General features: G+C 41.0%; 1 protein-coding gene across 6 annotated transcripts in view; it reads right to left on the bottom strand.

The window, feature by feature from the left end:
• The window catches only part of acap3b (ArfGAP with coiled-coil, ankyrin repeat and PH domains 3b), a 59,458-nt gene that overhangs the window by 22,398 nt on the left and 12,094 nt on the right, over nt 1-24,966 (bottom strand). For all 6 annotated transcript variants that reach the window (XM_038697457.1, XM_038697461.1, XM_038697462.1 and 3 more), the window contains exons 2-4: nt 7,400-7,457; nt 3,055-3,174; nt 2,405-2,458 (exon numbers count right to left, since the gene is read on the bottom strand). In XM_038697457.1, coding sequence (XP_038553385.1) covers nt 2,405-2,458; nt 3,055-3,174; nt 7,400-7,457 — 232 coding nt within the window. The remainder of the gene's footprint in view (nt 1-2,404; nt 2,459-3,054; nt 3,175-7,399; nt 7,458-24,966) is intronic.

The raw sequence follows: 24,966 nt of genomic DNA, 5'->3' as shown, positions 1-24,966 counted from the left end.
AAATTGCTAGTTGGTTATAGTGGATACAACTATGCCAAATGTATCAAAGGTCTGCAGACTGTGGGTGCTATGCAAAATGATGCTTGGTACCTTCCAGGGTGGTCCAACCAGATCCAAAGGAATTACATCCCAGACAAAAAATCTAAATCAGTTCCATCAGAAAGACTTTGGACCCACATGTAAACTAATCCAAATGTTCTACCCAAACCTGCTCTGGATTATGGTGCCCTGGCTATGACCCAACCCATCGTACAGCATGTCTACACTCAGTTCCCCAGCATTCGTGTCCCCAAAGATCTGCAGCTTCTAAAGATCCTCAGTGTCTGCTCCTATTGAAGTCCCATCAATCGAGCAAATTCCAATCTCACAGAAACCTGTTCAAATCCACCATGGTATCATTCTCATTCTGTTATGATTAAGTGTAGCAATTAGGTATGTTTAAAAGTACACCCATTTAGTCATCATGAGATTTACTGGGAGATTCATTTTCCTGTTTGAATGGCTTCTTTTGTGGTTGACGAGAGCTCAGAAAGTGCAGAAATAGGCATCAGTGGGTGGTCGAACAAACAAAGACAGATTTCCTTGTCTTTCGCTCCCCTCCCTCCATCCCTTCATTCATACTGCCTGCCAGACAAGCCTTTAGTGTAATTCCTGAGTGTTAGAGAGGAGGAGTGGGACGCCTGCGCCTGTGGTGAGGGGTGAAGGGTAAAGGGGTGAGATTTTGAGGAGAGGTGGTGGAGTGGCAGTGGAAAAGAAGGTAGTGAAAGGTAGTAAAAAAACAACAAAAACCCACAGGACATAGTCTATCACCATGGCCAGAAGACGTATTGCCTGGAAATTTCACTGGTAGTGTGTGGTGTGATAAGGCAGAAAGCTACAACAGAATACACAGCATGTCTGTACATGTAAAGGAAAGCAAGGAATTGACAGCTATTAGAGGAAAAGAGAGAGGAGAAGATTCCACTGGACTGATGCAGCTGATGGATCCCATCAAGTGTGCAGCGCTTTGATTTGATTTTAAAAAGGGAATTAAAGTTAAACCAGCTTGACCTTAGTGGAGTGAAACAAGTCAGGGGCATGACTGAAAAATATAGGGGGAAAAAGCAAGACAGATTAGCCAGGAGTATGGGAGGATCAACATTTAAATGTTTGCTTGTAACTTACTGCTCTATTTAACCAACTGGTACGTATTTACCTAGAGAACAGTGTTTGAATGCCCTTCAGCGACTTAAGTCAAGTTCATTTGTGCTGTATTTCAAAGTACGGCATATTTGTTTAGTCAAATGTATGTTCAACAAAAAGCAATACATAAGAGGAAATCACTAAAACAGGACCCCCCCCTCATCAAAGGCTTACAGTGTAAAGGACAGTATGGTCAGAATGAATGAAGCAGGGAAGTCCAACTGTAAAGGGGAAGATAAGAGTTGCTGATAAGCATCTGTTCTACACCCACAGGAGCCTGTAGAAGTTGCAGTCGAACAGAGGGATGGGAGATCCAACTTTTAAACATCAGTTATGTGAAAACAAACAAACAAACAAAAAGGACCCCTAACAGCGTATCTGGAATCAGCTTTAATATGAGAGAAACATCCAAGTCTGAGTACTGAAGATCTGTATAACTGAAATAAAATATAACTCATCTGCCTCTAAATCTTCAATAATCTACTGCCTCTTTTTCACTTCCTCGTTTTTTCTCCCCTTCTTTCCTCCAACAGCCCTCTCTGTTCTCTAGCTCACTTTCCTTCGCTCCCTCATGTTTCACCATGACAAATCCTAATGTCACCTTCCTTTTTGCTGAATATGTTCACACACATTCACGCACCGACATGGAAAAAACCTCAAAACACCACACACTCTCACGCATTGCCCAGTCCTGACTGTAACGCAGTGCGGTGAGAGACATGTATGTAACTGTACGTATGTAATATAAATGTAAACTTAAATGCTCTCTTTTACTGCAGTATTGCCTTTAGGCTTCGCAAACCTGTAGCAGGTTCCTAGAAAAGAAAATTTCTTAAATCACACTTAGTCATGATGAGAGAGTCTTATGACTAAAAGCTGCGTATGTGTGTGTTTTGTATGTGTGTGCATTTCAACTTCTGTGAAACATGTGGTTTTAATCAGACACACACATGTGGACAGGCCTGTGCGGACAGATTCACCGTTACAGAGCGAGGTCACAGTTAAATTGTGTGTAGGTGTGTGTGTTTGTGTGTGTGTTGCGTAATACTGGACCCAGAAGGAACAGGATGTTTTAAAGACGTTAACATGCCAAGAGGACCCGGGCGTGTCGGGACAACACTCTAAATCGACCTCTTGCCTGTGGCTAAAACTCGTGTGTGTGTGTGTGTGTGTGTGTGTGTGTGTGTGTGTGTGTGCGCGCACACGCGTGTGTGTCTCTTACCATGTGGTAGTTGACAATCTCCTGGAGGCTTTCTCCACACTTTTCAAGACATTCCTGCAACGTTCACAGCACACACACACACACACACACACACACACACACACACACACACACACACACACACACACACACACACACACACACGCACAGTTGTCCATAAAAACCTTAAACACCATAACATTTCTATACTGTCTCTGTATACTGTACTGTCCACAAAACATGATCTGGATCTGTACTTAAAATAAGCTCAACATTGAATAGTTGTCTGTGAAACAATTATGTCTCTGCTGCTTCACCCCAAAGCAATAACGGTGACACCCGTACCAACAGAAACCTAGTAAAAATGTTTCCCTAAAAGAAAACCATAAAAGCAGGTTTCACATCTTTCTGCTTCAAGCCATGTAAACTGTCAGCATAAACATCTCCTGTCTGCATGTGGTCACATCTGTCATGTCTGAAACAGCTGGATGACTCTGCGTCTGGACAATACTGTTTATACTGCTCTGCTGTAATTATTCATGTGGGGAATCATAGGAATGTCCCAGCAAAGAAAGATGAGCGGCCATTTGTTGAGAAGCTGGCCCTCGAACATTCCTGAGCGGACATACAGATCTGAGCCCAGTTTCGAAGGCAGTGCTGCTTCTGCTCACCGATATCATCTCCTCCTTCTTGCACTGCTGTGACAGGTCCTTGATGCCGTTCACAAAGAGTTTGTTGGCGCTGACGTAGGCCCTGCCGGCCTCGATCATCCCGCTGCACAGCTTCACCAGCTAGGAGGGTGAGGTGGGAACATAAAAATAATAACTTTGAATACTCAAAAAAGACACTATCTATTTAAAAAGCTGCATATGTGACAGAATGTGATGCTAGGATATTAATAGTTACAGTCATGACGTAAATCAAACGAAGAGAAAGAAGAATTGTTAGTCACATGCAGAATCAAAGAGGGCGCTCAAATTTAGAATAATCCTCATGTCTGTATCTAGGACAGTGTAGGCACTACTGAAGCTAGTCTGGTAACCAAATGAGAAGTGAGTATTTATTAAGCATTTTTAAAGAAATGCAAATAAAAAAATCTCTGTATCATTATTGTGAGAATTTTTCAAATTGAGTGGTTTTCAAAGTGGGTGCCACTGCATCCCGGGGTGCTGCAATGCCTTATCTGCAGGAAGAAGCTTTCAGATGCACAAATGCTGCAAATATATATATATATATATATATATATATATAAACGTTTTTTTCTGTGATGCTCCTCCCCTGTTTGGAGGTTGTCCTGCCACCCTCAGCAGACAACTGGCTGAATTGGGAGCTATAAAAGCTGGCCCATGTATTCAGATCAATTCTAGCAGGTTACATCCATGCTGTGGCATCTTCTTTTGTACTTGTGTTTATTTTAGTTTAATAAATATACTTGTTTTATTTAAGTACCTTGCATGGATTCCCTCTTTGTCACATATCCTTTTCATTTAAGCAGTTAAATAAAATGGCAGAAAGTAATATAGAGCACCTACTATTTAGTGAGTAGCTCAGTAACAGAGTGTGATTTCAGCCATACGAGAGCAAAAACCTAATTGTAAACACGTATATTACAAGGTGCAGACAGTTCACAGCGATGGCATGTACTTTTTTAAACACCACTTGAACTGGCAACAGCTACACATTCCCACTTAATGGGTAATATCATACTCTACAGACTGGTACACTGTCATTACCACCGCACTGATGCAGCTGTGTGTATTACAGAATCAGAACGTGTGTGTGTGTGTGTTGGTAGGGGGGTGTGCAGAAGAGAGAGTGTAGTAAACCTTTAATTATCGCATTTGGTGCAGGAGTTCCCAAGGTTGTCTCTATGTGAGTGTGGTTTTCTGGGTGGCTGACAGCAAGACTTTTTACTTTGAACAGGCCAGAGATGAGAAACTAGAGAGTGAGCATGAATTGCAAAATGCATGCACGCTCTGTACGTACAGAAGTAGTTATCTGATGGGCATCATACAGTATATATGTTTACGTACACCACTGACACTGTTATCAGTCCACGCAAAAGACAAGGCAGCATGGTTCCTGCCCTTCTGGTGCTCCCAGGCTGGTCTGACAACATATCTGTCAACAAATTGGCTGATATGTGGGAATCTGATCTCATTGTGTGCTGTACTGAGCCCCCAGGGCCTGAGCATGGCCATTAGAGGCTCAGTAGGCCTATATGTGTCAGGATTTGTTGATTAATGGGCTGGAAGAACCACAGGGGTCGACTCGTAGTCCAAATGCCACATCTGGTACCACATGACAGACCTTGCGGTGTTAACTAGCCGAAACAATTACAGTGTAATGCAGAAGTCCTGCTGGTCAATGAGGTGTGGGACACACATTTTCAATTTTGGGCAAATTATAAATGGTCTATACTGTAGCAGTGAAAGTTTTGCTAGGTGTGGTTTGTGGATTGACAAACTAAAATGCTGCAACATTGAGCTAGCAGGCATTGAAACCATTACATTGGGCAACATTAGATGTTTTCACACTGTTTGGTCAACATCACTGCAGGCAGGTTCAGCTGTCATCAATCTCATAAAGGTTCTCCTCTAGAGAAGAGCCTTCATTGCCGCCAGAACATCCTCAGGCAGCTTAAGAGCATCCCAACAGAGCAGTGTGAGGACCCCCACTAAACACAACAAATCATCCTGATGGAAACCCCCCTCCACTCCCCTGCCCTGGTCATCTTTCAATGGTGTTCAAATGGAGCTCATTGTTCAATAGAGGGTCCTAACCTGTTGGGGGCAGAAATAATCTGCTGATGTGTGTGCATGTGTGTGTGTGAGAGCGTGTGTGTTCTTATATGTGACAGGATGGGTACATGGACGTTTGTTTGAAATGTCAACGTGTCACCTGTGGGTTCACTAATTTAAGACATGGGGTTGTGCCAATGTGGACCTAGTGAAGACTGCAATATCAAGAAAATGTCACTTCATAACTTTACAAAGGACATTAATCTGTTTTTATTATCTACCAGCTGCACAAGATGGACTGTACGCTTGTCAGTGACCCCAATTTGAATATATTATTGATGTGAAGAAGAAGATTGTTTCCCATAGAGTGTGCAAGAGGAAAAAAACAACTACAAAACAAAATGAATCAAAGGGAGCGAGAAGGAGAAAAAAGGTACGGTCACCACTTAACTACATTAACACTATCTCATTCTCTAAATGCTCTCCAACTCAAAAGTCTATTAGTTTATCTAAAGAGGCATTATCTCAGCTCACAGACTCCCTGGAGAGAGTTAGCCATCAATGCTTGCTGGTCTTACATACTTACAAGTAATAAGATTTGGCAATGATGCAATTGAGAAATTCATTCCCATCGCCTAGTTTGCCATTAACTAATTTGACTATTATTTTTGATCATGTTTTTTTTTTCTGGTGAGTGCAGAAAATCCATATCATGTCTTTTACCTTTTACAACCCATTTTTTCTGCTTTGACATACTGCTAGCGTTATGAAAAGTTAGATGAATATGAACATGTAATATGTAATTTGTAATACACTTACTGTGAACTCAAAGTGATCACATCATAAACACGCTGACATTTTTAGCATAACTTCCTACAATCAGTTCCTGTTACGTTTTGGTGTTCATTTAATTAGCCTAGGATAAATGGTTTACCAACTTTTTGACCTGAGGAGCAGCCTCACAGTTAACATTAGCTTGCTACTTTCAGCCTATGTTACGTTTCCGTTGGTTGTGCACGAAAAAGTGAGTTGTTGTACACATAATGCCAAGAGATGGTGTAACTTGTTAAATGCACATACCTATGCCCTATAACTGTGCTGTAATGCCATCAAACAGCAGGTTATCAACCTATCCACAAAACTTTGTGAAAACTGTTTGTTGTAGCTCAGATGATGCAAAGTAGGTCCTTCATTACCAAACACCAAGTAACTAAGAATACAATAATGAGTCATTAGCAAACTGTTAGGTAAACATTAAATTGTTGGTTACTTTCATAACCTTCATCTGGGTGATCACAGGGATATATGAATATTTGATCTGGATCAGATTTATCACATGACTTAGGAAGAGAAATGCTGTTGCTCTCAAACATCATCCACTTTATCAACTGCGTCAGTGTTCTGATAGATAAAATACGGCGATAGAATTGATTTCATGTTACCTTGGAAAAGCATTTTTGAATACAATAGTTTATATTGATACATGGCGTAGCTGCTGTTTTATGTAGTTTATCTTTGCCTACCCCTGCTTGTAAAAATAATTCAATGTACTGCAGAGTAACCAAAACCTTAAAAATGTGGCGTCTCCCCAGTGGTGGGTGTTAAATGAGCCTAAATTGCTTCAAAATCACAAACACCAATAATTAATGATACACTGTTGTTGTATTGCATGTAGCATTTTCTCTGGTCAAACAAAGACAACATATGTTCAGATAACAGAGGACGGCTCTTTGAGATTCTTTCATACTTCTGAATATAAAACTGCCTCTGTGACATTAATCAGTGTTAGCGCCAACGTGTGTGTGTGTGTGTGTGTGTGTGTGTGTGTGTCATTTAACGGTGCATGAACTTATTAACTATAATAAGTCATGTCTGCAGTGTTTCCTGGTTTAAATAGCCTTGACTTTTAGATAAGAGATAGTGAGAGAAAGACGACAGATACAAAAATGAAAAGAGAAACACAATCACAGAGAGAGAAACATACAAGGGCTCTGATCAGTTTCGCAGTGTATAAATACAGTACCGTTTACAGACGACACTAACGTCTAAAATCTGGTGGCGTTTTTCATTCAAACAATGTGAATCAAATCCAGAACTTCCGTCTCGTGTTCTAACAATATGTTCAACAAAATGACTACATATGAGTGTTTTTCACTAAAACATGATGAAGAATCACAATTTTAATACCAGTTAAAAGAGACACATACTTATAGTATGTCGTTTAGATTTGATATTTTAATGAGCAGCACCGTCACACAAATAACATGGTTCATACCTTGTCGAGCTTTGCCTCAATCTCCACCACATCTGTCTCCACGTCATCAATGCCAGCCCTGTAGAGAGAACACAAAGCCACACAGTTAATCAGATCTGCTCATCAGCAATGCCAGACTCCAAAGCACACAGACGGCCAGTTCTGAGAAGAGGGACCACACGTCAAGCTGAAAACCATTACAACCACAGTCAGAACAAGATTCAAACTCTTGATTGGAAGAGATTGTTAGGTCAGTGGTAAGACACTGTGATGAATAACAAATAAACAAAAATCAAATGTTTGTGTCTTTGACATCTTAAAAAGCAGGAACATGATATAAAGTGAACAAAAGGGAGTAAGAGATGAAAGCATGATTGAAAGATAAAGCCATGGTAAGAATATTGTACTGTACATCTAAACATTTACAGTTTCTCTATTTTACCCCCACTGGAAATTAAATTGCAATCAGTCACCACACATCACAGTCTCACAGACTTGATCATTAATCCTGTTGACTGGATCGACAAAGGCATCACTCAGGGAGATTAGTGGCCACGGCCGAGCTGCAAAATCAATGAATGACATCATGCAGAGACATAGACTGGTGCTTAAGTATCCATAAGGTGAACTGTTAAAAGAGGCAGCAGGAACAAAAAAGGAATCTTCACAGACATCGAACAAAAAAGAGTTTTATATTGGGTACCAGCAACTTCGAATTTAATAAACAACAAAGACAAACGCCCCCCCGATACACTTACCTAAATACACCAAAAAAGCACATCACACATTTAAAGTGATTCTGTTAAAGAAAAGCAAGAAAATAACATAGCTGGAGCTTATTGGAGATGATCGAGCCAAGAATCTGCGTCACACCCTGCATGTGCATGTTGGCCATAACCCCAAAAACCTGGGAGATGACGACCTCATCGCACATTCTTGACCCCACCCTCACCTTCAACTTTGTAACACCCCGACAGCTGATGGTTTGCATCATAGCAGAGGTGCTGTGCAGAGTTGGAGAAGGAACATGTAAACAGTTGAGCACCTGTCAGCTAGTTTATTCTACAAAGGCCATGACTCAGTCTGTTGCTGCTTTAGAGGGAAAGTACACAGCGAGTGGGGGGCGGGCTGAGATGTCAGTCTGCAGCTTTAGCACCTGCTGCGGAGAACAACATTCCCAGAATTCCTTTCTGCCCCTCAGTTTGTCTTTTCAATGATGTTCAGCTAATTCTCTACTTGTGTCTGTCTTGCACTCGTCTTCTTCTCTCATCCAGAACACACACTGTTTATACAGACGGCACTTCTCTCCACCACAATGTGACACTGGCGCAGCAGGCAGGCGTGTGTGTGGTCTGCAGCTGATTTATATTGTTCCAAAAGAGAAAAAGAGAGCACAGACCTTTGATTAAGCTGCCTGAGTAAGTTGCTGCACTTGAGTATTGTTGTTGCAAAATCCATCAAACTGGCTTTTAGAGTCTGCTCTTTTGCTGCACGTCAATTAGAAATACAACACCGCACACACGAGCTTCGCTCTCAAGCAGTGAGTCAAATCCAACAGCATCACGTTCTCCATTAAGTCGCTACGAATCAAACACATTCAATGTCAAACAGCTGTTCAATCTAGAGGATAAGCTCATTAAAATCTTGTCGTGTCTCGGACAGCAGACACTGCCAATACACAACGACTGACATGTGATGACAAGCATGCACAGACAGCAGACAGGAGCAGCCGACACCCTATTGATCCAAGTTTTCAAGTTCATAACAGGCGTCAGCAAATGGGATGACTGGGGTGCTTGTGTTTTCTGTTGCAGATTGGATTCAAGTATATCCAGCATGTTTTTGACATGCATGTTGGTACGTCTTTGTCAAAGTGCACTGGAAATCGTGAAGAGCTTTGAAGATCTATACACTAAGAAGGTTATGAGCTCTGGCAAGGAAAACAGCACTATAGAAGCAAATGTGTGTGTTTAAGAGTGTGTGTAAGCTTGCCACTGTATGTTGGTCCTTATTTGTCTCTTACAATACGCCCTACAGTGTACAATATCACAGCTGTTAATGTGTTTCCTAAGTGCACCAGAGAGTTATGACATTATTAGATTCTGCGTAATGCTGGAAGACAAGGCGGCTGCATGAAGATAACAAGGCAGTGAGGAAGAAGATGATATGCATGTGTGTTTAAAAATTTGGTCTCAATGACACTTGCTGCCTGTGTGTGTTCAGTAAGTTTAAACTGAGGAGGAACACCCCTAAACTGCTCCGCTGATGCTGCTGCTGATGATGCAGCCCAGTCCAAAGGGGGGATGGGCTCTTACTTGCCAGTGGTAGCATACTGTACACAGCCTGATGTCACCAGTGAAGGGGGAGGGGAACCTCACGTGCACAACCTCCCCCGTCAGCCTGAACAACCATCCGCACAAGTGTACAGAGTCTATTCTCGTCTCCCACTCCCTGTGTGTGCTCTAGCATCTCTTCACACGGCAGCAGACGCAAACACACACACACACGGCACAGCTTCAAGCCCAGAGACATCATCCCAAGGTCTCCCAGACTCAATGTGTCACATGGCATCACATCCACATCCGCATCACTTCAAGGACCAGAGGGACAGCAGCAGAGGGAACAACGAGACTTCTGATACTAGATGAGCCTGGACCCAATGCCTAAAATACTCACATTCAACTAGACAGTTTTATTTTCTGTAGCATCACACAGAGCAGTGGCTTCACTGACCTATAACCCATGTATGTGTGTATATTTGTGTGACATCATCATTATCGCACACAAGTTTAGTGTACTTCACTAATTCATCACAATAAGTTTTTATTGTATCATGTAAACCTTGCATCTTTTATTTTGCATTATCTGCCAACTGACTCAGCAAGTCAGGCCACGATGGGCAGTGACCTCATTTTCTTTAAACATCAGGTAGATGGCAAAGCAAATGCACCGTCTACACACACACACACACACACACACACACACACACACACACACACACACACACACAATCACCCAGAAACCTACTAAAACAAAGGTTTCATCAGAAAACTCTGCTAGGACAGGAACCAAAACTATGTGTAAAACATCCAATCAGTCAAATTTAGTTCCATTCAAACAAACAGGTAGCCTACTTTCTGCTAAACTAAAAGGATGAATAAGTCATTGGGTTCTTGCTGCTGTGTGGACAACTGTTTGCTGACAGGTGGAACATTTATCTAAAGCAACATTTTCATGCCTTAAAGAAGAGGCAATGAGAAGACAACAAAAACTAAACTAATGTAACGTGCTTTAAAGGATCATCATGCATGTTTTATAATGACAGCTTAATGTTGTCTTATACAGTACCAGACCCTCGTCGGCTTATAAGACACTATTATCTACGACATCAGTGACATATGACATGTCTATTGTCAGACAGAGCACTATCTGATATGAGGGAATGCCCTACCAGTAAGCAATAAGCAGGGCTTCTTTGTGGAAACATTGGATGGTTACATGATTCTGGCATCAGTGTAATACAGTTTGATCTGTCAGATATTCAATTCAGTGTATGAACCAAAAACAAACATTCCTGTTATTATTATTTATACCTATTAAGAGTTTCTCAATTGGTTTTCTTAAACTTCTATAATATCATGATATATCACAATAAAATCAGATTTACCATGTGAGACAATTTTATCTGTATCACCAACAATAAGTAAATTTCTTTTGTTCTCAAAACTAACATCACTCACGCCATAGGATGTAGCACCATGAAACAAAACATTAAAACCTAAAATCCAAACGCAATAGTGGCTGCAAAGACAGTCCTGAAAGGTCTAACACATCCAAACACACGATCAATTCCAGGGCAGTCTATTTTGGGGTGCAATTTTAAACTTGCTCGCTCATGACTTATCTTAACATGTATTGTAATTCAGTTTTATTTTCAAAAGACATTATAAACAAGGAGAAGGTCAGTGGCAAAAGTCATGTTGTTGTTAAGCCATCTATACTGTGTCAAACTGTATAGTCTCATTTATTATGTATACACACTTTCATCATCCTTCACACACAAGTTCAGACTCTACACACACACACACACACACACACACACGCACACACATCAAAATATCCTTTTCCCAGAATTCCAAGTAGCGAGCTCCATGGCAACCATTCACTGACCCCAATCACCATGGCAACAGGCATCAGCATTACTCACGCTTTTTTTTAACTGACCAATTTCCTCTTTGTCTGATGTGTCTGTCCCTGTACATCTCCCTCTCAGTCTTACCAGCTCCCTCCCTTTCCAAAACATTTCCACTGATGTGTGTTCTTACAACGCTTCGTTTCCTGAGAGACAACCTGCTGATACAATCTTTGCCACGGGTGGTGAGCTAGTGGCTGAGCTTAAGGTGTATCTGCAGAGCCTGCTGCCACAAGCAAAGTGCCCTTGAGTAGCATACCGAGCCCTAAAAGCTACAAAGGCTCTGTGGTCCCGCCTGCTCATTGCTAAATAATCAGTCACAACATGACATTCTTTGTCTTATTCAAGTCAAAGAAACTGATGTTTTTACTTGTATTGAATACTGCTGGTTGACAGAGTGACATTTCTTTGATACAAACAATGTGAACTGCATTATTTTCCCAGATGTTTCTACATACCATCACTTGTTGCAAGAAAAAAGGGTGGAAACATTAAATCAGCTCACTGTCTATGCTGATCTTCAGCTAAAATCATAGATCACATTTCCTGTTCATCATTTTGCTTTGTCTGACAGTGAGCAGACGCAGATGGTTTTGGGGAGGGGACAGTAACTGCAGCCCATGCTTCATTTCTTTGTTCTTACATGCTAAACCACATTCACCCAGCCCATATATTGAAAACCAATTTTGGTCACCTCAAACAAACATTTTCAGCTTTCACGCTGATTTCCTGCATAAAGGAATAGTTCTCTCTAACAGGATTGGAGCCCTTGTCATTTTCTGAAATTGGCTCATTGCTTTGCTAAATTTTTGTCTATGATAGCCCTCTCCCCCAAAAATTCATCTATTCCCCCTTCTCTCTTTGTTTCATTTGAGCACGCCTCCGTCTGTCCGTCTGACATTCTCTCTGTCTGCCTGCTGTCTGTCTGTGAGAGAGAGGAGGACAAACACAAAAAGAACTACAAATGAATACGTAAACGGATGTTCCCTGTTTAAATCTAAAAAGCTCAGTTACCATGGCAGAAAGTGTTTAAACATGTGAAGCTGTTCAGTCATACATTTAACAAAAAGCAACTTGATCAAAGTCTCCAGACCCTTATTAACACATGCACGTGTGCAGACTCTATTAAAAGAGAGTAAATGATTCCTCTCACAAACACACACTTGCCTAAACAGACTGCCTTTTCACACCAATAACAAGCCGAGTCAAACACTAGTATCTTATGTGTGGCTAACAAAGACGCCTTCACTGCTTCCCCTTAACCCCCCCTTCCCAACACACAACAAACATCACACTCATTCCCTGAAAAAACATTTGACTGCTCCGATGGTTGAGGAGACAAAGAGACCAAACAGGATGCTGACAAAAAGGACAACCAATACTTGTGTCCCTGAGTCCAGTTTAATGGTATTACACAAAACTGAGAAGTAATGTGCTGATCCAGGGCTCGTCTGCAAAACTCATCAAAACTGCAGAAGCTATTCAGGCATATTTTGTTGAACTATTCCTAAGATAAAAATTATACTTAAAGAAAAAGTTTGGGGTATTATGCATATTTGTTTTATTGCTGAGAGTTAGATGAGAAGACTGATCACACTTTCATCTGTATGGTAGGCTAAATAAGTCAGCAGTCAGTTAGTTTAGGATTAAGACTAAAAAACAGGGGGGGAAAGCTAGCCTGGCTCTTTCTTAAAGTAACAAAATCCACCTACCAACATCTCTTAAGCTCAATAAATATCCAGGGGACTCCAGGAAGTTACTGCGTCTCACCAAGAAATAGTCGTGCACATAACCCCCCACAAGTGTTATTTTAATACTTTGGTTTGTGAATAGATTAAACAAACAAGACGTAATGTCTTAATTTGTGAGCTTTACATGTGCTGGTAGAGTTTAGACAGAGGCTGGCTAGTTTTTCCCCTTGTTTCCAACAGTTCAATTTTCAAAGACTTTTAAATCTTCACATTTACAGGTTCAGGGTAGTAAAAAAATTCAGATTTTCTGACACCACATGAATGCACCATCAGTCACCGCTCAGCCCTCACTTTCCAAATGCGCAGAAGAAGTTAGGGTGGCTGTCATGCTCTGTCGGCTCTTGTGCTAAATAATATGTGGTCCTCTACATTTAACTTCTCTTCTTCTAATAAACTAGACAACTACTTCTACTACTACTAATACTACTACTGCTACTACTTCTTCTTCGTATGTATTCAACGTAGTGACAAAACATATTTTGTAGAACAGTTTGTCCATTTGGGATGCTGTAGAAACATGGCGGCGCGACACAGCGACTTCCATGTAAAAGGACCCGCAGTGTATGTAGATAGAAATGCCTCATTCTAAGGTAATAAAAACATAACGATTCATTACGTATGGTCTTTATGCACCACTGAAAACATAGTTATGTATATTATATTGCATTTCTTTCAATAGATCCTCCCAATTATTACACACTGGACCTTTAAGAAGCCATTTTTTGCTTGATAAATGACAATTTATCTCAAGTCTTCAAGTTTCTGACGATCAACTAATTCACAGCAAAGAAGTCTGTAAACTTCAGGTGTAAATGGTAAACTATATAGTTTGGTATTATTACAGTTATTACAATAAGGCATCTGTCAGGTATACAGGTGCTGGTCATATAATTAGAATATCATCAAAAAGTTGATTTATTTCAGTAATTCCATTCAAAAAGTGAAACTTGGATATTATATTCATTCATTCATTACACAAAGACTGATATATTTCAAATGTTTATTTCATTTAATTGTGATGATTAAAACTGACAACTAATGAAAATCCCAAATTCAGTATCTCTGAAAATTAGAATATTACTTAAGACCAATACAAAAAAAGGATTTTTAGAAATGTTGGCCAACTGAAAGATATGAACATGAAAAGTATGAGCATGTACAGCACTCAATACTTAGTTGGGGTTCCTTTTGCCTGAATTACTGCAGCAATGCGGCGTGGCATGGAGTCGATCAGTCTGTGGCACTGCTCAGGTGTTATGAGAGCCCAGGTTGCTCTGATAGTGGCCTTCAGCTCTTCCGCATTGTTGGGTCTGGCGTATCGCATCTTCCTCTTCACAATACCCCATAGATTTTCTATAGGGTTAAGGTCAGGCGAGTTTGCTGGCCAATTAAGAACAGGGATACCATGGTCCTTAAACCAGGTACTGGTAGCTTTGGCACTGTGTGCAGGAACCAAGTCCTGTTGGAAAATGAAATCTGCATCTCCATAAAGTTGGTCAGCAGCAGGAAGCATGAAGTGCTCGAAAACTTCCTGGTAGACGGCTGCGTTGACCTTGGACCTCAGAAAACACAGTGGACCAACACCAGCAGATGACATGGCACCCCAAACCATCACTGACTGTGGAAACTTTACACTGGACTTCAAGCAACGTGGATTCTGTGCCTCTCCTCTCTTCCTCCAGACTCTGGGACCTTGATTTCCAAAGGAAATGCAAAATTTACTTTCATCAGAGAACATAACTTTGGACCAGTCAGCAGCAGTCCAGTCCTTTTTGTCTTTAGCCCAGGCGAGATGCTTCTGACGCTGTGTCTTGTTCAAGAGTGGCTTGACACAAGGAATGCGACAGCTGAAACCCATGTCTTGCATACGTCTGTGCGTGGTGGTTCTTGAAGCACTGACTCCAGCTGCAGTCCACTCTTTGTGAATCTCCCCCACATTTTTGAATGGATTTTGTTTCACAATCCTCTCCAGGGTGCGGTTATCCCTATTGCTTGTACACTTTTTTCTATCACATCTTTTCCTTCCCTTCGCCTCTCTATTAATGTGCTTGGACACAGAGCTCTGTGAACAGCCAGCCTCTTTAGCAATGACCTTTTGTGTCTTGCCCTCCTTGTGCAAGGTGTCAATGGTTGTCTTTTGGACAGCTGTCAAGTCAGCAGTCTTCCCCATGATTGTGTAGCCTACAGAACTAGACTGAGAGACCATTTAAAGGTTTTGAGTTAATTAGCTGATTACAGTGTGGCACCAGGTGTCTTCAATATTGAACCTTTTCATAATATTCAAATTTTCTGAGATACTGATTTTGGGGTTTTCATTAGTTGTCATAATCATCAAAATTAAAAGGAATGAACACTTGAAATATATCAGTCTGTATGGAATGAAGGTACACATTATACAAGTTTCACTTTTTGAACGGAATTACTGAAATAAATCAACTTTTTGATGATATTCTAATTATATGACCAGCACCTGTATTTGATTGAGTTACAGTCTAACAGTATACAGGATCCTATGAGCAGCAGAGGATAATTTACAACTGTTGCTGCACATTTGTCTGTGCCATATAATATGATGCGTCTTTGTTATCATTACTCATGAGCAGGAGCTCTGTACACCACTGTCTATAAACATGCATTTGTAAATATTTCTGAGAGCAGTCTGGGATGTGCAAACGTCATTATATCATTCCAGAGTACATGCCAACAGGAAGTGTGTTGGAGGCTTCAGAGTGCGAAGCAGAAGTAAACCATTTCTCTCTAATGTATTGTAACCACAACTCAAGCCAGGTGGAACGGCCTTTTCTTGGAAAATAGAACGTTTTCTCTCCTCTCTTGCCAAGAGAGAGGGACTGGGAAAAACTCTGTTTTCCACAGGAAGCCGCTCTGCTGACTTAGAGAAATGCAACGTGAGTTACATCATCACAAGTGACTGTAACTGTACAGTCGCCAGAACTTAAACCTGTGTGAGTGAAAGAAACAGGAGGGAGGTTATAAAATTATAAATCAGTGATCTACTCCACCAAACTCTAAAATGTCCTCTATAAACACATATACTATATGTACACATGCACACAGACACACATACACAGCTGCTTTCCTCCCTCCTACTGATCCCATGCTTATCCCTGCTGTGCATTTAAGTGGTAGGAAATGTCAGCACATTTTGAGCTTTAATAATTCTGATTACCATAACGAAAAAAATCTCTTATCTAGGGCTCGAGGGCATTTGATCATGCTCCACTCACATTCTGAGGAATGCGTACTCACAGACTTCCTGCCCACATAGTATAAATGACATCTTTTCAAATTAGGGGTTAAAGAAATAGTTAGAAGATGGACAGATGGACAGATGGTGCATCCACAACTCTTATTAAGCAAAGGTATGTCAAGATCACTTAATGTGACGACAGCAGCACCCCCTCTGTAGTAAAGAGCGTCTTTTTTCCAAGCAAGTAAGGCATTATTACCCAACCTAAAAACGTTTGTGATTTGAGTTGAGAAACTGCGATGATGCAGCTCGGCAAAAAAAAAAAGACACAGCACAGGCTGAAAGCAGAAGGGACAGCATTAAAGTGGGACTGCACGCTCATCCCAAACTCCAACCTCTTTACCCTCCGCTGACCTCCCAGCGGGTTACAAGCAGAAGCCGACATGCACACAGATGCAGCCTGCATGAGAAACACAGGGGTGGAAAAAGACCCCCTGTGGAGTGCAAGCACTTTGTTCCCAGGACTCTTCTGCTTCTGTCCTTCCTGCATCCATCCCACCGAACAGCCACCTGATTGTGAGGGATGACAGAGCAGCGGTGGAGTGTAGAAACAGACACAGTCATGCTGAAAGACAATATAAGACCAATGTCCAGACAGATATTACCCCTAAAATCCACTGACTCTGCGGCGCATTACAGCTGTACTAGCAGGTAGGGTTAGCCTCCTTTGTGTTGCAACACTATTGCAAACTGCAACGTATCGTACGCACCCAAAATCGCCGTTTCGCGTGCAAAAGCCACGTATATATGTGACGCCTGAAATGAGATCAGGTTGAGCACAGAGCTACGGTATGGCAACCCAGAGTATTCATAGACGCCTGGTCGTGTCACACTCTGCCTGTCAGCCATACCTTGTTTTGCACTTTTGAGTTTAGTTTATTATCTGTTATTTTGGTCTGTTGGGTTTTGGGGTTCTGTTTTGTCTATCGTCTAGTATTCAGTAACCCTTGTCATGTCTGTTACCCCAGTGATCCCTCTGCATGTCTGTCTCTCTGTTTTCCCCTGCTCTCTCCCTGCCTGCTGTGCCTTGTTAACCTTGATCCCTGTCACCTGTGTTGCTCCCGCCCTGCTCTTTAGTCCCTGTGTATATATACCTGGTGTTTCTGTCTTGTCTTTGTTGGGTCATTACCTCCTGTTACGTTGTATACCTAGTGTTGTAGTGTTTCTGCTCAGTCTTTCACGCTGTTTTGGATTTTGAACTTCTGTTGGATTACTTTGTTTGGGACTCTGTTTATCAGCCACTCTGTAAATGTGCTTGCCTTTAGTTGTTTTAATAAATCACTGAACTGCACCAGTCGGCCTTTGTGTCCTACGTTTGGGTCCTCCAACCTGCCTCTCCACACCACTAACTTGTGACAGGTCGAGCGTCTGATTGTGCAATGGCACGTCAAAAGCGTGTGATTTGACAGCAAAACACGCATCTATGATGTGTGATTTGCGATTAAAAACTCGTGTTCTTGACGTGCGCTGTGGATTCCCCTGAAATGTACGTCAAATGTGTGTTTTTTGTATGAAAACGGGAGTCTAGTTTTGGACTTTCTTTTGAGGACCTCATAACACGGTTAAAACGGACACAAAAAGAAATAATTTAACTACGTTGCTAGGGCTGCAGCTAACGATGATTTTAATACAATTCTACAGATTATTTCATCGATGAATTGACATCAACAGAGCAACAACGAGACAACTGCTTTACCAACACAAACATCACCCAAGTTACAACCCAAACTAACAGCCCAACCAGGAGAACAACAAACGCACTTGTATACAGTTTCAGCTGAGGACTGCGGCTTACTTTGGCTAGTCTTCAACTCAACAATCAATCATGATCTAAGTTAAATGCTAAAGTTACTGTTACATTGTCTGTGGTCGGCTGACATAACACCGGTTGCTTTCTGATCAGGTGCCGTCGTGCTGTTACTGTAACAGTAGGCCACCTAAGTTTCGTTTTACTGTGGATGGACTGTGACATTACAGAGTTGTTTTTGTTTTTTTAGCTTGAAATAATCCCATACTTTGGATACTTCTTCGTCCCTCACTATTTTCTCTCTCTTCCTCTATTTTGCAAACGGCGCCATCATAATCACGTCGTGTTCACACAGGTAAGCGCGATGTCCGACCATAAACGTCTGTGCGAAACAGTGTGCTGTATAGTTATATGGATTAAACGAAGCATTGATGCAAAGAATTTGTGTTGATTTTAGTAATTGAATTCATCAACGTAATCGATGAATCGTTTCAGCCCTATACGATGACTACTTAATCATAGTAGAAGCACAAAAAGCAAGCACTAATGACCAAATCAACAAAATCTAAACATGTCAGCAAAATTAGGCAGGCAAAACGCTCTGATTCTGAAATGCTCCTTGTGGGAAATCCAGCCTGAAGTTGATGGAACGAAACGCGGTCACATAGAGCTGTGAAGAAGGTAGTAGAAGCACAAAAAGGACAAATTAATAACAAATCAATAATGTGGGGCAGGCTACACGCTCTGCTGCTGAAACGCTTCCAGTGGACTTTGACGCAGCCTACGGACGCATCAAAACTGTGGCGCAGCCGTAACGTGCCGTAGCCGAAGTCAGTGGAATCCTGGTGTTAGCTGCAAAAAACTTGAGAGGATAATGGGTCATTTCCTTTTAGAGTCCAGAAGACAGTGTGGGACAAACAGACTTGGATGGTATCTTGTGTTAGGGCCACAGCTAAATATTTACATCACATTTGTGTATTAGTCTGGAAGGGAATGAATGCAGGCAAAGTGTGATAAATGTCTCAGCAAGACTTTTTTCCCCAGACAGAAACAAGAGACTAAATGTAGTGGATACAGTAGCTCCTGGCTGGCTATTGTACACACAGACAAAGAGCAGTTCAGCTGGGCTGATGATCTACAAGGATCGGCAGTTGTACAGCATGTCTGTAGCTGAAGTAAAAGCTGAGCCATGAAATGAAGTTACTGTGTCTTTTGAATTTGTATCCAGCTGCCTCTTACCATTGGAGGAATCAATTCTCGCATTTATGAGAACTATCAGGAACACATCCAAACAAATGCATCCACACAGACAAATGTTTTCACTGCTGTTATCTTTCTTGCAAAAGAGCAATAACACCTTCACAGTTCTGTAATGTCAAATACACTTGATGTTCTCACCATACAGCGATGACTCTACATGGTAAGAGCTCAAGAGATAATATGATGCTGCGATGCCAATGACTAACACAGCTATGTATCACAACCCCCACACGCCTGGAGCTGAAAGCCAGAAAGAGAAACTCTAATCAGAATGAAAGTGCATGTTGTCCTTTAGGATATTTTAGCCCTTTCCTTCCATCGAAACAGGCTTTGGAGGACATAGTACATTAAGATGGCAAAGTGAGGCAGAATTCACTAAAAATAAAAGCAGTCAGCTGCAAAATTGACTAATAATAATGGTCAGAAAAAAAGAATTCAAGCCACCTCTGCAAAGCACCTGTTAAAACTTGTGTTTTATACACACAGCAAGTGGTAGCTGGACTTCATACACCTGTCAAAAGAAAAGCAGGACTCATCCCCGCCTGTTCCCAACAGGTTTGCAAAATGTCGACACATGAGAAAGTGATAAAGATAATATACAGTTTACAGGTAAGCCAAATCTGCATTCCTCGGGCTTTGCAAAGCACAAAGAGACACTGTTCCTTTTAACTCAGGACAGCACAGATAAGGCCTGCCTTTTGATTCAGCCCTCAAATACACACACACACACACACACACACACACACACACACACACACACACACACACACACACACACCGTATATAAAGTAAATAAGCCAAAGCAAACATACGGAGTTTATACTTTATTAACACATTTCATACTTAAGCACACACATATGCCTGGCTGATTGTCAAAGTCATAAATCTGATCCCACTAAGGAGGTCTGTTTACCTTTAATTTTTTTTAGAAGTTGTTTACAAAATTCTGTCTTGTAGGGCTGAACTATAACTCAATAATAATGTTTATTATCTGAGACATTGCATTTCATAGTTCTTACCTGTAAAAGATAAGTTGTTGTTGTTTATTTTTGTTTATTCCATTTTGATTTTATTTTACAGTAGACAGAAGAGAAACACAGAATATGTTGGGGGAAAAGCAGAGCAAGACACGACATATGCCACTCACAAGTTAAATGTTTTAAATCTGTAATAATTACATTTCTGTAAATCAGATTTTATGATTGTGCTTGATTTCTTTTTACAGAAAAATGCCCATTGCTTCGATCCCATGGTGTGTGACCAACAGAACTGTAAATAACAGTTTTTCTCTATTGTGACACAGGTTTAAGTTTGCCACACTGAAGAGGTCATGGCTCAGTATGGAAATAGGTGAAGCAGTGCAACAGTGTGTGTTAATATTTGAGTATATCACTCTTCCCACTCTAACCTACAGTAGCAGCAACTAAAGATATATGTTCTAGGTTAAGGTGTCTATTTATGGCTCTGTGTTTGGTTACGTGTGAGAGAGAAGAGATGCTGCTTTGAACCAGCTGTGGACCATAACAAAGAAGCCTGCTTCCCTCCTGTTATCTTTGGCAGCACTCACCAAACATCAGCGGAATAAGCCTCCTGCTGACACCACAGTCAGATCTGCCAAAGAGGAAACAACCACCGATTTAGGCTTTTATCCATCTAAGAATGGTCCATCAGTGCCAAACACTCAGGAAGAGGTCCAATCTGGCTGTCTGGTTGATATTAAGCAATCATGTGATCACGTACATCTCACACACGCAATTTGATCAGATCTTGGCCACAAAGTAACATGAGGTCTGGTTTTGGTTTTCTGAGTTTAGCTGTGGTTTACTTATACATGAACTTGAATAATAAGACTGTTGTTGATATTTATGCTCTTGAGAAATCTGATTACCCAGTGTAGTTTAAAGTTTATGCATGTCATACAGTAACTTAATTAGAAAAGCACCATAACGTTTGTATTTCTGTACTTAAACCTTTTAAAATGCCTGTACTGTTGCATGTAAACTTCTTCAACTTTGGGTCATTACCATCTGACCATCTCTACACAGCAATATAGAACACATGGTGGAAAGCATCCTGCTAATATTTTTTTCTTCCTTTATTAAAAGTCACTTCACTTTATATTCAGCTTCACCATACTAAAACTGGGATTTGACCAGTTGTAGTTATTCCATGCATGTAAATGTGCACCACACTTTGGCAGCAATGACATCTAATCATAAAAGTCAAATTTCAGCCAATTTGAACTGTGAAACTAGGCTCATGTTTGCATACTGCATATTAATGTCTTTCTCCACTTGGGTCTTTCAGAAAACACTCACTTCTCAAGTCTAATCTCAGAATCCTAAATGACCCGTCAGCACATTTTTAAAAGTCACACATACACAAAAGGTCAATTATCTTCGAGTGTTTGTGCATGATGGAAGAAAGGAAATGGAATCTGCTGAAGAGGTGATGTAGACAATCTGGGAATGCAGGACAGAGAGTTCACAGACCAGACAGATTTAGTTTGGGATAAAGTTTATACATCTAATGAACACAGTTACCTCTTGCAGTTGTCTACTTTCTGTTGGCCTGATTTGGTGATTCATTCGCTCCAAGGAATACTGAATGTCCAGATTGTCATTTTTAATACTGAACTCTTCTCAACCAAAATCCCACTGCCATTCATTGGAAGACTATCGTGTAGTATTGGTGTGATGGAAGCAAAGAGAGTCTGGATGGAAAGAGGAGGTAAGGTTCAGGGCTTGAGAAAGAATACAGACAAGTTCACATTAACTCAAGGGGTGGTCTTACGTAAGACCCCCGCACACTGAGACAGCTAGAGAAACATGCAGGACAGAGAGCTTGGGGTCTGGAACATGTATGCCGTTTTGTCAAAGTGCATGTGTGTACATGTTTGTGCGTACAGTATACACATTTTACAGTGTCATGGTTTAGCTTATAAAACAAACAGTGTTGGTGATGATTTCATAAAATAATGAATGAATAAATGAATGAAAAGAGTGAAAAGAGCAATAGAGACAAACCGTTTAAAAGTATTGTCATTTTATAACCAACGGCTCTATTGTGATTGTTCTCAGGTTATCTTACATGAGGTATATGTAACATCAGGTTATTTTACAGGTCCCATAATTTTCTAATAACTTTCTAAGATGTTTCCTTAAAAGAACTATGTAAAATAGTGCTAATGATGGGCTCAGGTAATGAGTTGCATTTACTCGGTTGCATTGAGCTTATAAGTAGTTGTTCATTTTTAGGGGATTTTTAGGGGAACAGCTACGTTAAAATTTATTGGAATAAATGACTCAGACTTTCCATTAAATTGGTGTAACCTTCCTTTGAATTTACAGGTGCATATCAGTTCCCTTCTAGGAAATTGTTGTAGTAAACTGAAGTGTTAGCTGACTGATTTTTGTTGTACAAGACATTTCAACTGCATTCAAAAAGCTACACACAACAACAAGTAAAATGTGCAGGGAAGATGACAGCCGATCTTCATTTATTTAAAGAGCAATTTCATATCCTGTTAAAACACGAGCCTTGAAAATAATAAATCATGACACATGTCATCCCCGCTCATTAACTGTTGTTGTTGTTTACACAATCAGCTGACTGTAGTGTCAGCTGCTCCTCTAGCTTACATGTTGTCAGTGTTTTGAATGACAACATTCAAACATTTCTACTTTTAATTGCAAGGGGGAAACACAGCTGCAAGAAATGTAATGCTGGCCTTAGGGTAAAACGCATTCTTGACTTGGCATGTTAGTCTATACAAAATATTGATTTTGTCAAATGTTGTAACCGCTAGTAACATTCTTGAGGAGTTAAAAAGTTTGAATTAACTATGCTACCTCCACTATTTGATGCAAACAGTTGTGAAACTGTGGGGGGGAAATGGAGCTCTAACCGCCCATCTGTTTTATTGCTCTCTTGTCCAAAGTAAACCGCATGTTGCAGTCACCATGAAACTTTTAGTTATGCTTGTTTCATCTCCCTCCTCTCCGGCTCTCTCTTACAGAACCTCCCTGTTCAGCTAGCTATACATCTGTCTACTCTACAGTGACACACACACACTGTAATTCCCATGATTCTACACTCACATACCAAAGCAATGGTATATTGAGCATGGTCATCCCTCCTTCCGGCTCCAAGACATATTGTCCATTATCAACCAGTGACTTTGCTTCAGCTGCTAGAATTTTTCCACTTGTATGCAATGGGCAATCCATCTAACAAATGGAAGGAAGCACTCCCCATGTGAAAGAGTGAAAGAGTGCAAGAGTGCATGTGTGGTGTGTATGTATGTATGTGTGTGTGTGTGTGTGTGTGACTTTGTGGGGGCGGGAATGATAGATCCAAGAAAGTGCGGGACTGCTGACATGGCAGATGGGAATGTTTTCATTTGGTTACAAGGAATTCCACAGAGATCTGAGGCGAGGATTCAGGCTGAATAACCTAAGAACAGGAAATGTGAAAAGCGAAAAGCGAATCCATCCGTTTTTTTAATGAGAGCAATTGGTGTTTCCCCATCTCTCCTCATGTCTCTACAGAAGACTGGTTTGTCAATCACAGTTGTGGTTTTCAGGGTGGTGGGCTGCCAAACGCACAGTGAGGCTGTGTCAACAACCTGCGAGGGAATGATCAGTGATAAATGTCAGACTGTATCCAAAACGCTTAAACAAAATGGATGAATGTTGGTGTTTACTAAAGACAGCGGAAGTTAAAAGTCCGTGGTCCAAAAATCTGCTGCAATTCTGGTTAGCTTCTTCCACACAACATCACACACTGCCGGGTGACAGGAACGTTGGGAGGAGGAGAAAGAGAGACTGAAAGAGTTGAAGGAGGCACAATAGTAAACAGGAAGAAGAAACAACAAGCTGAACATAATAATAAGATTTAAAGGAAAAATACAGTTCACAAAAATAAGAGAGCAGAACTAAGGAAGAGAAAGTCTGGCCAAATCTGAACCAGCTGCTCAACTGGATCCCAGATGTGAGAGAGCGGGAGTCAACACACACACACACACACACACACACACACACACACACACACACACACACACACACACACACACACACACACACACACACACACACACACACCATCACTCTAGTTTGCATGAGATGGCAATGAGCCAGAGTGGACTGCATGACTATTTCATTTGTCACCTCAGGGAAGCTGTGTCCAAGACAGCTGTCCATTTCCTCTACTGGACTCAGTCCTCTTTCTTTTTGCCATAATGTGCTGCGACTGTTAATGCATGTGTTTTTATTCATGCTTTGCCGCCAGGATGCGTGTGTCCAGTTCACCATGTAACTCATGATGCATTAAGCTTATTAATGTTTGATATATCAGGCAGGTTACCACTGT

The sequence above is a fragment of the Micropterus salmoides genome, unplaced genomic scaffold, assembly GCF_014851395.1.
Source record: "Micropterus salmoides isolate LMB-PRFRI ecotype aquatic unplaced genomic scaffold, ASM1485139v1 Ms_hic_scaffold_4, whole genome shotgun sequence".
Lineage (NCBI taxonomy): Eukaryota > Metazoa > Chordata > Actinopteri > Centrarchiformes > Centrarchidae > Micropterus > Micropterus salmoides.
This window is presented reverse-complemented; position numbering and strand designations above follow the sequence as displayed.